The sequence below is a fragment of the Xyrauchen texanus genome, chromosome 42, assembly GCF_025860055.1.
Source record: "Xyrauchen texanus isolate HMW12.3.18 chromosome 42, RBS_HiC_50CHRs, whole genome shotgun sequence".
Lineage (NCBI taxonomy): Eukaryota > Metazoa > Chordata > Actinopteri > Cypriniformes > Catostomidae > Xyrauchen > Xyrauchen texanus.
This window is the reverse complement of record NC_068317.1, coordinates 12,376,006-12,388,399: the sequence shown is the minus strand read 5'-3', so window position 1 is coordinate 12,388,399 and position 12,394 is coordinate 12,376,006. Positions and strand designations below refer to the sequence as shown.

The 12,394-nt window shown below is 40.6% G+C and overlaps 1 protein-coding gene across 1 annotated transcript in view; it reads left to right on the top strand.

Annotated features, from left to right (window-relative positions):
- LOC127635277 (lanC-like protein 2) overlaps nucleotides 1–12,394 on the top strand; it is a 72,889-nt gene that overhangs the window by 46,849 nt on the left and 13,646 nt on the right. The window contains exon 6 of the mRNA XM_052115185.1: nucleotides 7,139–7,285. Coding sequence (XP_051971145.1) covers nucleotides 7,139–7,285 — 147 coding nt within the window. The remainder of the gene's footprint in view (nucleotides 1–7,138; nucleotides 7,286–12,394) is intronic.

Here is a 12,394-nt window from a genome sequence, read left to right as displayed (position 1 = left end):
GGAACAGTGAACAAAGAGAGCTGCATGAATCGGTTTGAATGCAAGTGAGTGGAGGAGATGCCTCAGACCGAGCTCCTTGCTCATACTGCTGCATAAACTCCTTTTGTGTCGGAATAGTACTGCCGTCCACATATATGAATATATATGCAGAGGAGGCTTACGTCACACGAGAGGCAGTTTCAACTCCACCCTCATCAACGTACAAGCCTCAAGCTGGCCGGAAGCAAACAATTTTAGTAAAACAATTTTAAACATTGATCTATTTTTTAAACTTGGCATTTAGCTTCAGAAGACATTAATTAGACCACTGGAATCGTATGGATTATTTTTATGATGGCAATACAGTATGTACTTTTTGGAGCTTCAAAGATTTGGCCCCCAATTCACTTGCATTTTATTGACCTACAGAGCTGAAATATTCTCTTAAAAACCTTCATTTGTATTCTGTTGAAGAAAGATTAGAGAATTTTAATTTTTGGGTGAAGTGTTCCTTCAAGGTCACCTCACTTCTCAGGACTTACCCTGTCGGCATGATGTTTAATCAGCGAAGAATCACCAACATCAATATTGTATCTACCAAGGAAGTTCGAGAAGGAACATCAGAGAACAGGCTGTTATGAGACCGAATCACATTAACTAGGCCAGATTGTTCTGGCATTGACAAATGAGAAGGACATGAATCAAGATTTTTCAGCGGGCACATCAACATCCTCCTCCTTAGGATGTGATGAGTAACCACTGTGGTACACATGAAAGATGCAGCACCAGACAGTGACATCACCTGTCCATCTCTCACATCAGGACAGAAGGAAGGTCAGACAACAGCAGGAAGATCCTTTTTATCAAACAGCTTGTCTTGGAAGAAATTAAAGCAGCCGACTTCTGCACAATCTTAACTAGCAGTCTTTTAAAAAAAGGTTTAAGCATCTTAATATGATAGAGCAGAGTCTTTTTGTTTCTGTCATGTTTCTGTCATGCTATTACAGTCAAGATCCCTTACCTTTTTGCTGTGACATCTATAGATTTTCAGTGCAGCTTAAAATGGAAATCTGAAACATAATCAAAGAAGAATGAATCATAAACACGGGACGTGATGGTAAACTGTCCATTGTGCCAATGGATGGTATGCACATGAGGTTTGCCTTGATGTTGAGAGTGGCGTGGGAGCTGTACCTCAGTCATGGGAAAGATGTACATTTCGGGACACATCATCAGTAATGTACCTTTGAATCAGGGTGTGTTTCGGCCTTTCAACACTAGACACCCTCATCAAAGGTGGCCAGCTACAGGGTGATCAAACCTGATCTTGTGTCCCATGCCCAATCATGAAAATTAGGACTATGCAAGGCTGGAGGCGTCCTCTTCCCTGAGTCAAGCATAAGGCTGACTGCATACCTTCAGCCTCCTCATGGAGGGTTGTGACCTGGGTTCTCAAGTGGGTTATAGGGTTGGGGGATTAGTGAGTGGGTCATGTTGATGCTCTTTGAGCCCAACAAGGGTCCTTCCTTTTAATCCATATCCACTGGCTGCTTCTTTCGGCCGCTTCAGAGACTGATCTAATTGTTTGTCACAGAGCCTGTCCACGGATGCCAAGGTCTTTCAGCAGTCTGATGGTAGAAAAAGCCACAAAACCTCTGCATCCCACTTCAACCGGATAGACTTTTGCTTTCCATCCTCGTTGTTGAGCGTCTGCTGCCAGTTCTATATAGCGCAGTTTCTTGCGTTCATAGGCCTCATCTGTTGAATTCTCCTATGGGACTGTGAGCTCAGTGATGTAAACAGACTTCAATGAAGGGGACCAGAGAACCAAGTCTGGCCTAAGGGTGGTGACTGCAATTTCAGGTGGAAAGATTAGTTGCTGGCCTATATCGACTAGCATCTTCCAGTCCCGGGCCATGGCTAGCTGTCCAGCCTCTGGTTTGGTAGGGGGATGGTTGGGCTTTTTCTGTCCCTCTCGGATGAAGGTTGGGGCCGTGATGGACTTGATTGCTCTCAGGGGCAAGGAGTTGGTGGCATTCCTCTGGCTCTCAAGAGCTGCTGCCAGACTCTTGAGGACCTGGTTGTGTCTCCAGGTGTAACGACCTTGTGTGAGGCTGGTCTTACAATCGACCAAGATGTGCTTAAGAGTCGCTGGAGTTGGGCAGAGGGCACAGGTTGGGTCCTTGCCATACCACTGGTGGAGGTTTTTTGGAGATGGGAGCACATCATAGGTGGCTCTGATGATGAAGCTGATGTTGCTTGCCTCTATTTCCCAGAGCTCCCTCCAGCTAAGCTTTCTCCTCTCCAGGCCTTCCCACCTCATCCATTGTCCCTGCTTGGCAAGAGAGACAGCCTTTGCACTTCTTTCCGCCTCCTCCTGACGGCGCACCTCCTCGACCACCATGTTCCTCCTCTCTGATGTTGAGGCACTACGCCAAGTTGGCTTGCTTGTCGTAAGGCCAAGGCCTCCTCTTCCCAACTGGACGTGCCCTACAATATCGCTGTGCCTCAGGGCTGACGTAGCTTGCTGCACCGCATCGGATGGTGTCCATTTCCGTCCAGTTAACAGAGGTGGAACGGCATTGCTGATGGTCTGGTCTCTGGAGTCCTTCAAAGTCATCTGGAGTCTCACTTTAGAGCACTTGTACTCTTCGGTGAGGCTTGTGATGGGAAGTTCAAGGACCCCTTTGCCGTAGAGGCTGATGTTAGTCAGACAGTGTGGGACGCCGAGCCATTTCTTCACGTATGAAGTCATGGTTCGCTCCATCTTCTCCACAGTTGTTATTGGGAGCTCGTAAATAGTGAATGGCCACATTATCCGAGGGAGAAGTCCAAATTGCAGGCACCAGAGCTTGAGCTTCCCTGGCAGAAGGGTACTGTTGATGTTTTTTAGACTGATGGTAATGTCCTGCCTTACTTGCTGCACTTGGTCTTTGTCCCTGAGGCTTGCATTGTACCATATACCCAAGATTTTGACAGGTTGCTCAGACACTGTTGGTATTGGGTCATCACCAATGCAGAACTTCACATCTTTAAGCTGTCCCTTTTAAGCAACCAGAGAACCCAGGAATGCCGGCCTTCTGTACGGATGTGTCAATGTACTTGTTCTTCTCCAGGTAGGTGGATAACCTCCGTGCTATCACGCTGAAAAAGGTTTTTCCCTCAACGTTGAGAAGGCAGATTGGCCGGAATTGACTAATGTCTGTTGCATCCTTCTCCTTGGGAATCAGCACCCCTCCAGCCCTTCGTCACACCTTAGGTATTATTCCCTTCTGCCACACTATCCTCATGAGCCTCCAAAGATAGCGTAGAACATCTAGTGCATTCTTGTAGAGCTTATACGGTACTCCATTCGGCCCTGGGGCTGATGCTGATCTTGCACGCCGTACTGTACTCTCTACTTCCTTCCATTTTGGAGGGCCAGTCTCCAGATTGAATTCAGGAGGTTGAATAGGTGGGATGTCATGTGGGATAACTATTTGTTCATGCCTTTTTGGGTCATGGTTGACCTTTTCCAGATGTTCTTCCAGTTCCTGCTTTGGAATTTTCAGGATTCCGCTTTTTTCCTTAGCGAAGAGATCTTTAACGAACTTGAAGGGGTTTTTGTAGAACCTTGTTCTTGTGTGTTCCTTCTTCTTGCGAAGTTTCCTCAGGTTCTCTGCTCTTCGCAAGGTTGCCAACCGACATTTAATGTCCCCCTGGAGTAGCATGAGACCCTCTCTCTCTGCATCAGAGGCCTTCTTCCACTGCTTTCTCAGGTGCCTTCTCTCTCTGACCAGCATTTCTATCTCCTGCTGCCTCCTGGATTTGACTGGTGCTGGTATTGCTTTGTCACTTCTCCTTGTGTTTACTCCAAAGCGCTCTTCTCCGTAGTGGTAAATGATGGCACCCATCCTTTCCAGCTTTTTCTCTGCTGTGCCCACTTGTTGCTCCAGGATTTTTGTCAGATCGTTGTTCACTATTTCCCACTCTCTCTTTTCAACAGCTTTGGGCCACTTCACACTCGGTCTGTGCCCTTTGATCTTTTCCTCCTTGGGAGGTCTCTGTGGTTGAGTGGGTTCCTCCACCAGCATTTCTGTGCTTGTTTTATCATCCTCAGTGACAATGGTGCTGATGCTCTGCGAACTTTGGTTTTTATCCCGTCGCTGTGCTTCAATCGACTGATTTGACTGGTTGCTTCGTAAGAAGTACTGGTCAATGCAAGGCCATTGTTTCTGCTCTCTCAAGCACCCTCTCTTTCCTTGGTGGGTCCTCAACCCCCTGTATGATGTTTTTTTTTGCCCAGCCACAGGTGCACACTTGAAGAGAGTGTCCAGATGCTGCTGTGGTTGTCTCATGTGCCGTGTTCTTGCTCATAGTCATGTCCGTTCCTGGGTCTGTAACCATGCTGTCAGTCAATGAGCCATCTTGCGCCCACGCTCTCACAGGCTCTGGGGGTATGTTCCTTTGTTCACTTTCTGTAGCATTTGGCGGGTGTCTCCAACAAACTGAAGCAGTGTCGGAGACTGCCGCCATGGGTAGCTAGCCCATGACAGCCCCAGTGGGGACTATTCCCTCCAGTCAGCTGTCTCTCCAAGCTGTCACACAGACTTTCCTATGTTGTCAGCTGTCCTTTCACAGCGGTCACTGGACAAGACCAGATACTCAGAATCATAAACACGGGACGTGATGGTAAACTGTCCATTGTGCCAATGGATGGTATGCACATGAGGTTTGCCTTGATGTTGAGAGTGGCGTGGGAGCTGTACCTCAAGAGTGTTATTTGGTTTCGGACCTTGAGCAGTTTCAAGTGACCATGTATCCAGTATAAAGCTTTGAGCATCATATAGTTTATCAAGTATATTGACTGGTCTTCGAGAGCTAGAATCACCAGCCAAAGATAAAAACCCATCCATAAAGAACTAAACATACCCCTGATCTCCACAAGTGTCAACTTTTGAAGCCAACATCTCCTGTCCAGCCAGCTGTGGCAAGGACCTCATTAGCAAATGTACTGGTTTTGTCATACTTTTTTGTTTTCTTTTTTAGTACATTGCACTACGCAATAATGTGTCCACGTGTCTTACAATAGAAACAAACAGATGAGGATAGGGACTTGTCAGAATGTTCTGGCATTTTCTCAGCAGATGAAGCATGATCCGGACTACGCTTTGCAAATCTGCGACTACTACTACTACAAGATGGAGACTTCTGAGACAAAGTCTGTAGGTCGACTTTAGGTCGTAACACGTTCAGGAAGACATTTTTTGAAATTCTTCTAAAAGTATCAATTTGTGAAGGTGTTCAAATATTTTTGCTTTTAGAGAAGTGCACCACCAATCAAACATTGACACTTTCTCTTGACAAACTCGAAAGTTTATCGTAAGCTTTGGGAACCTGATCATAAATTCGAAGAACGGCCACATTCACTTTTTTGTAATAAAGACACTCATCAATTGAAAACGTAGAATATGCTTCCTAAGCCTTACCTACAAAAATGCACTGCGATAACATAGGTCAGACTTCTTTCAGCAACTTCAGATTGGCTGCAATGTGTTCAAAGAGAGCAAAAAAGTATCCACCTCTTGTTCTTTAAAAGAGCCTGTCACACCCCTTTCCCAATTGCAGCTCTTTAATTTTCAAAAGATCGACTCTATTTATTTGAAATAATTCCGCTTGCTTGGGGTTTGCGATAAACTAAATCGAACATGGGAAACTAATAAAAGTGAATGAGAAATAAAGAGCACAAAAAAAATCGCTAAGCAAATTTTTTAAACAAGAGCAAAGCAAACTCCACTTCTTGCAATACAGCAACACACACAATTCATGGACAAATCAAAAGATAAAAAAAAAGCCATGCAAATCTAAATCTCAGACTATTTTACGTACCCTTAAATAGTACATCAAAATTAGGAGATAATGACCGAACCTATACTGAGTGAAAGACTCACGTACTTAAGAATCAACGATTCTCCCATCACTCTAATCCATTGTTTGAAGTAGTCTCAGCAAGATGGTTTGAGACATGAACTTCAAATGCAATTACTCACAATTAGCCTCTTAGTGGTTCTGAATCAGTTACACCTAACAATAACTGGTCTCATTTCTCCTCCTCATTACAATCTTGTCCATCTATCACTTTCTAGTTTCTCTCCTCTGCTTTTTACCATTTATTTTTTCATCTGTCCTTTTCTCTACCGCTGCAGTGCTCCCCAGATGACACATCTCTTTTATGGGTTAATCTTTCAGCACTGCCCTGCGTCTCACTGCTGCCATCTAGACTCTCAGGAGACATGTCTGTTGTAGAAGCGAGTCATGTCTAATCCCATCAGTTATGCATACAGTAGTGGGCAGCGCAACTCTGAGAATAAGACTTTCATAAAACTGTGGGTGTTATTTCATTTCCCTCTCATTTCCAAAAATGTTTTGCCAGACACAATTAAAACCTTTTGTTGGTATGTTTGAATAGATAGTTCCTGCAGTGAAAAACGAGCATAAATTGGTGGTGGAAATTATTTTTTTGCTTGGTCTTTGTTTTATTTAGTTTGTTTGTTTGAGATTTTGGGTTTTGCCTTTTTTTATTTTCTGTTTTGGTTTGATAAGTGTTTGTTTCGTTTGGTTTTGCCAATTATTCCACTCAAAAGTGCGTTTTAGGGATGAAAACCAGTAATGTCTTGCGATAAAACCCTGAACGATGTCTTAAGGTTTGGCAACCGTGGGATAAGCGGAATAATGGACCGAGGCATGTCGTGGCCGCATTACCACCTCGGGTAGGCATTATTTTTCTATAATTCAATTGTTAAATCATCAATTTTTCCTTTTTCTTGTTGCACCCTCCTGAAGTGCATTTCAGTAGTGGATTTTTACCACTACTGAAATAATGTCTTAAAAATTGTTAGAATATTGGAAATATTTCAGTCAAACATTTGAATTTAGTTTCAACCCTGTTGACTGAACTACTTTGCACCATGTGTTTATTGGCTATGTTGAACATTTTACAGTGGCATTACTGAAGTGCAGTCGTTCGGTTACTCAGCATTTTCTGACAAAGTGTTTTCTTCTGCTCTTTAACCTTTGCTGAACCACTGTGAATAAACCTGCTGATCACTGTAAAATGACCAATACATTGATCCATTAAAGTACTATTAGCTAATCCCAGTGGACACTCTATTGTTCCAAGGTGGTGACTGCTATTTTGGAGTCGGGGAAGAACTTGTCCAAAGAGGAGAAGAAAACAGAGCGATGCCCGCTGCTTTACGAGTGGCACAAGAAACAGTATGTAGGAGCAGCCCATGGTCTGGCAGGCATCTACTACATGCTCATGCAGGTAAGACACACATTTAATTTGTGTGTTTATTTGTGTCTGTGTCTCTTCATTTATGTGGTTGTAGGCCTATTGCATCATGAAGTGCCATAAAATACAAATATTTTTATATTTTGACAAATGGATATTAGTGGCCTGAATTTTGGAAAATTATAAAGTTATGTCTGGGTCTGTTTGTTTTTCCCTTTTTTAAAGACTACATTATCACACTTCATGTGATAGTTTAATTAGAGCAATGTATATACTCTTGTACAATGAACATGACAGTGTTGTAGTTTAAGGAATTTGTTCTATAAAAGGGTATAGTAGACTTTCAGATGCTAGGAAAGTAAACTTTATTAATTTTAACTTATTTACACAATAGCAAGAACATTCCAATTATGTCTAACAGGGTGGAAATAGATTGGTAAAGTTAATGATTGCTGAGTTGCTGAGACAAACCTACTAATGCCACATAAAACCAAATTATTCATAAAATCCATTGCAAAAACTTGCAGATGTTCTTGCTATACTTTTCCCACCAAAGTGACATCACTTCCTGGAGGATGATGTCATTAAGGACTGGCTTTTGTTATATAAAGGGATATTACTAAAGGCTGCTGGATGGAAAGTGATATTGGGATACATAGGAATAACATATGTATTAAAAATTTGGTCCAAACCATCCAAAAAATACATGCTGATACTATTAATTTCTCTGAACACTGCTCTATTAAATTTCTCTTCCATAATGGGAGATTAGAATGAAAAAAATAATAATTCCAAGCCACCTTACTTTTCCATCATGGAGTGTTCTCTGTCGCATACTACAAAATTTCAATTAAATATGCTGTACACTACTGAGTCAACTACTCTAGCATAACCAACTGCATGAAGCACTTAAAAACAGTGGAATAAATTGTAGGGTTGTGATCGTTTGTTCTTCCCTACTTTATTTCTTTAAAAATAACTGCCTAGTCTTGCACATATGAGCTAATCGTAACAGAAGTCACTACAAGATTGATTGGAGGTCCTTAGAGTTGAAGAATAATTTATCTTGAACTTTAAAATATTGAGCTGTAAACACAATTTGTGATGTCGAGGACCTGCCTTGACTTAATGTCGGCCCAGACTTTAGTGCAGAATCAGCACACTTCTGCCTTCTGTGAGACAGATAATACTCCACTCGCACTGAATTAACACGTTAAATCGACAGCCCTAATAAATAAATATATACATACACACACACACACACACACACACAATATATTTATGTTGTGTGTGTGTGTGAAGTGCCCAGTTTTAAGCAATATATTACACTGTGATTATCATTTCAATTCTGTATGAATCCACTTCACAGTGTGCCTAAAAACAACTAATTTTTATTTATATTAAATTCTATAACAGTTAGTTCCAATTATCAATTCTGATTAAATGAGACATATTTAAAGTCATTTAAAATGGCAATGAATGCACACCTGTGACTATATACATTCTATATTAAGGCACCAAGTTGCTACGTTGTCAAGTGTTATATATTATTTAAATATTAATGAACCAGTACTTGGTGAAAGAATTTAGTCAAATTATTAATATTTATTATATTAAATAATATTAATTAATCTTAAAATATGTCACACTTTATTACCACTATCACAACATATGAACGACATTTATTAGATATTATATAATGGCAGCAAAATCAATGTATGATTATAATTTTTTACAGATTACATCATTTATTTGTTATAATTATATAATATTTTGTAATAATTATATAATTTATAATAATAATTATATATCATTTACAGTGTAAGATAAAGGGATTAATAAAAACTAGTTAGAAAAATACCCCCTCTGAACTCTTAGTAAAGGCCAAAGTCACAAAGTGTCACGTGATACAAATTTCATCATCAGCACAGTATGCATGGACTGTCTTTGTGCCATTTTTCTTGAAACTATGACATTTGACACCTATGTGCGATGTATACACATGCTCCTTGAATTGACTGTTGAAGAGTATCACAAAGCAGTCAAAGTGTTTATTGTGTCTGTACGAACTCACGGTCAAAAGAATTATGTTGAAAGTTTAGAGCACTCGACTATCCACGATATGTAACGGCATGTAGAAAAATGAAGTACAGTATATCCTAGCCTGAACACCCTTATCTCTGGTGAAGCACTTTAACTGTCTATTCTGTTCTATTCTATTCTATTGTAGTCTATTCTGTAGAATGGAATTCAAGATGAGTAGCTGAAATTCAAAGAAGTATGTTTGACTAGTTTGAATTTTTTTATAACTTACAGTATATTTTTTCTCTCTGCATAAGTCCTTGCATTGGCCGATAATCCCTGTGCAATTGCCAGCTGCTCTAATGGGTTTTCATGAGCCTTCTAAGACCACATATAAAGTCTGCTCCTACAGTGTGTAAGCTGCATATTTATGTTTTACCCTAAAAAGCAGTGGTGAAAAGCATTAAAATGGCTCATCTTTTATCCCATGCAATAAAGGCAGATGTCTTTTCAGCCACTGCGTATGCACTAGTGGTATTTGATCTACTCCGTTCCAACAGCAACACTAATAGAGACATAGCATGGTGTTTTCTGGATTGTTTCTGAGCTGGCTGTTCAGAATCTATTCCTGATGGCCTGTGATGTAATTTAAGGTACAGTAATAGTTCACGGAGCTGCCAGGGTGCAGTGTGCAGCCGTTTTGGCTGAGTTCTTACATTAAACATAACTACACAGGATAAATGAATAATTGCACACTCTAATGGGATTTGTTTTGCTGCATTAGGACAATATTGCTTCTGTGTTTTAATCCAATGTTGGTATCACAGAAGGGGCAATTGTGTGAAGAAGAAAGTATCTCTTACTGGCTTTTCCTCTTTGTTCATCCTCTCTGCCTTGGTCTCTGGCTGCACGAAGCCTCTGTTCAGAAATCTCCCCATGCTTTGGAAGCAGGAACATGTTAGTCTCCTTGGATCCCATCTACTTTGTTTTGTCTTACAAAATACAGTGATAGGAGTCGATTTCACGGTACACATTCTTAAGTTCCGTCTTTGCATTTTATTTATTGTTGGTGCATATATATATATATATATATATATATATATATATATATATATATATAAATATGGATAAGACAGACGCCTTTGGCCATTATGGTGCATGTCACTGATTTTAGTATGTTTCGCTATGTTTCCTGATCAAGGCACTCAATTTGCATAATTTATGTAAGTGCTATGTTGTGGATTTCTTTATCTGTGACAAATGGACATAACTCCCAAAATATATCAATTTTAGCTCTGCATTTTCTATTTTTTATTAAAGTTTAAGATTTCCTTAAGTTATTAACAATACTAACATACTAACAAGCTGGCAATATACATTTACGTATAATGTCCTTTCCGTCCCTTATGTATAATACATGCACGTTGATACAAGTGGAACAAAGCTGTGTGCATTTGAGGAAGCTGGCTGATGGGCAGCACAGGCCAGCAGAGACATTCATGCTACAAGCTGACAGGGTGTGGTTTGCGTACAGTTGTCAAGGTAACGGGAATGTGCGTCATGGTGACGCAAGAGGACATGGTCCAGTGGCCGCTATTATAGTGGACAAGTGCTGCTGCTCTCAAACAAAAGTGTCTATGTAATTTTTGTGTAGGCGTGTGTTGCTTTGATGATGCACTCATTTGGCAACCTGTGGAGTTGCACTCATTTGCAATTTACGTGTAATATATCAGGAACAGTGCAAGATCTGTAAGCCAGCTGAGATTTATAAAAGGAACTAGGGCTGCAAGATTATATCAAAAACAGTGTTGTTGATTATTTTCACATTGATATTGAAATGACAATTATTAATTTAGATTTATTTTTTATTTAATTTAAAGTTACATTGAAATGCTTATTTTGTGTGCAGGACAACTGCATGACATATTCTCTATGTAGGCTACACATCTAAAACATTGTGTTCCTAATTATATTATTGCCATTTCTACATCAGCCAAGACTTCACATTGACCCTCTTAGCAGCATGTAAAACAAAATTGTCATGCAAAATTTGAATAAATAATACACAAGCGAGCAACAATACAAGAACACTCCTATCTCATTATAATAAAAATGTAAATTATCTCGATATCGATTCTTAAATCCCAAGAACCATCTTTTACACTATATGGCAACCCTCTATAATCCAGGATCCAAACCGGTGTTGGTTGTTTGTGCTCGGTTTGTAATCACAGTTACAGATTTTTTTTTCAACAGCACAAATCAAGCACAAACGAATGACCCCGGCTTGGAACGATTTGGATGACATGGGTTGGAAAGTGACGTCACAGCCCCGAATTATATTTGTTATTTCTAAGGAATGAAATAGATAAAGCGTTCATTTTAACGGCACAAACCGGCACAAATCGAGCACAAACGAACGACACCAGTTTGGAGCGATTCGGACGACATGGGGTGGAGAATGACGTCACCACTCCCGAAAACATTTTTGCTATATCTAAGGAAGGGAAATAGTTACAACGTTTGTTTTAACGGCACAAACCAGCACAAACGACCAGCACCGGTTTGGATCGATTTGAGTTAGATGGGGTGGACAGTGATGTCACACAGCCCAAAAAAGAATGCTTAATATCTCAAACACCAAACCAGCACAAACGTTAATTTAGGTCCACAAATCAGCACAAACACAGCACAAACGAATGAAACCGTTTTGGTGATCATTTAATTATATGGGGTGCCAACTTCACGGAGGTTATGAAGTTGCTATTACCCCCTCTACACAGGTCACCGCGTTCCGGATCCCAGATTGATTCCATTTTGACTGCAAGATATCATGACGACGGTTACGCCCTCTCCTCGTCTCTAGTGAGCAGCGCGACTAAACAGCAGTGCCGGTTACATCATATCTGATCTTTCTGTACTCTATTCTTGAATATTTTTCTCTTGCACTGAAACACGCTTCACTGATGCCCTGTCCCGGTCCGCACCCGCATCCTCTTTTCCCCACATGTGAGTAAACATGAGGTGCGTGTTTCCAGAGTGCCTTTAGACCATAAAGTTTTTTCTTTCTAAATTTAGTTTTATTAATTAGCATGTTCCAAGCCTTTAATAATAAACAAA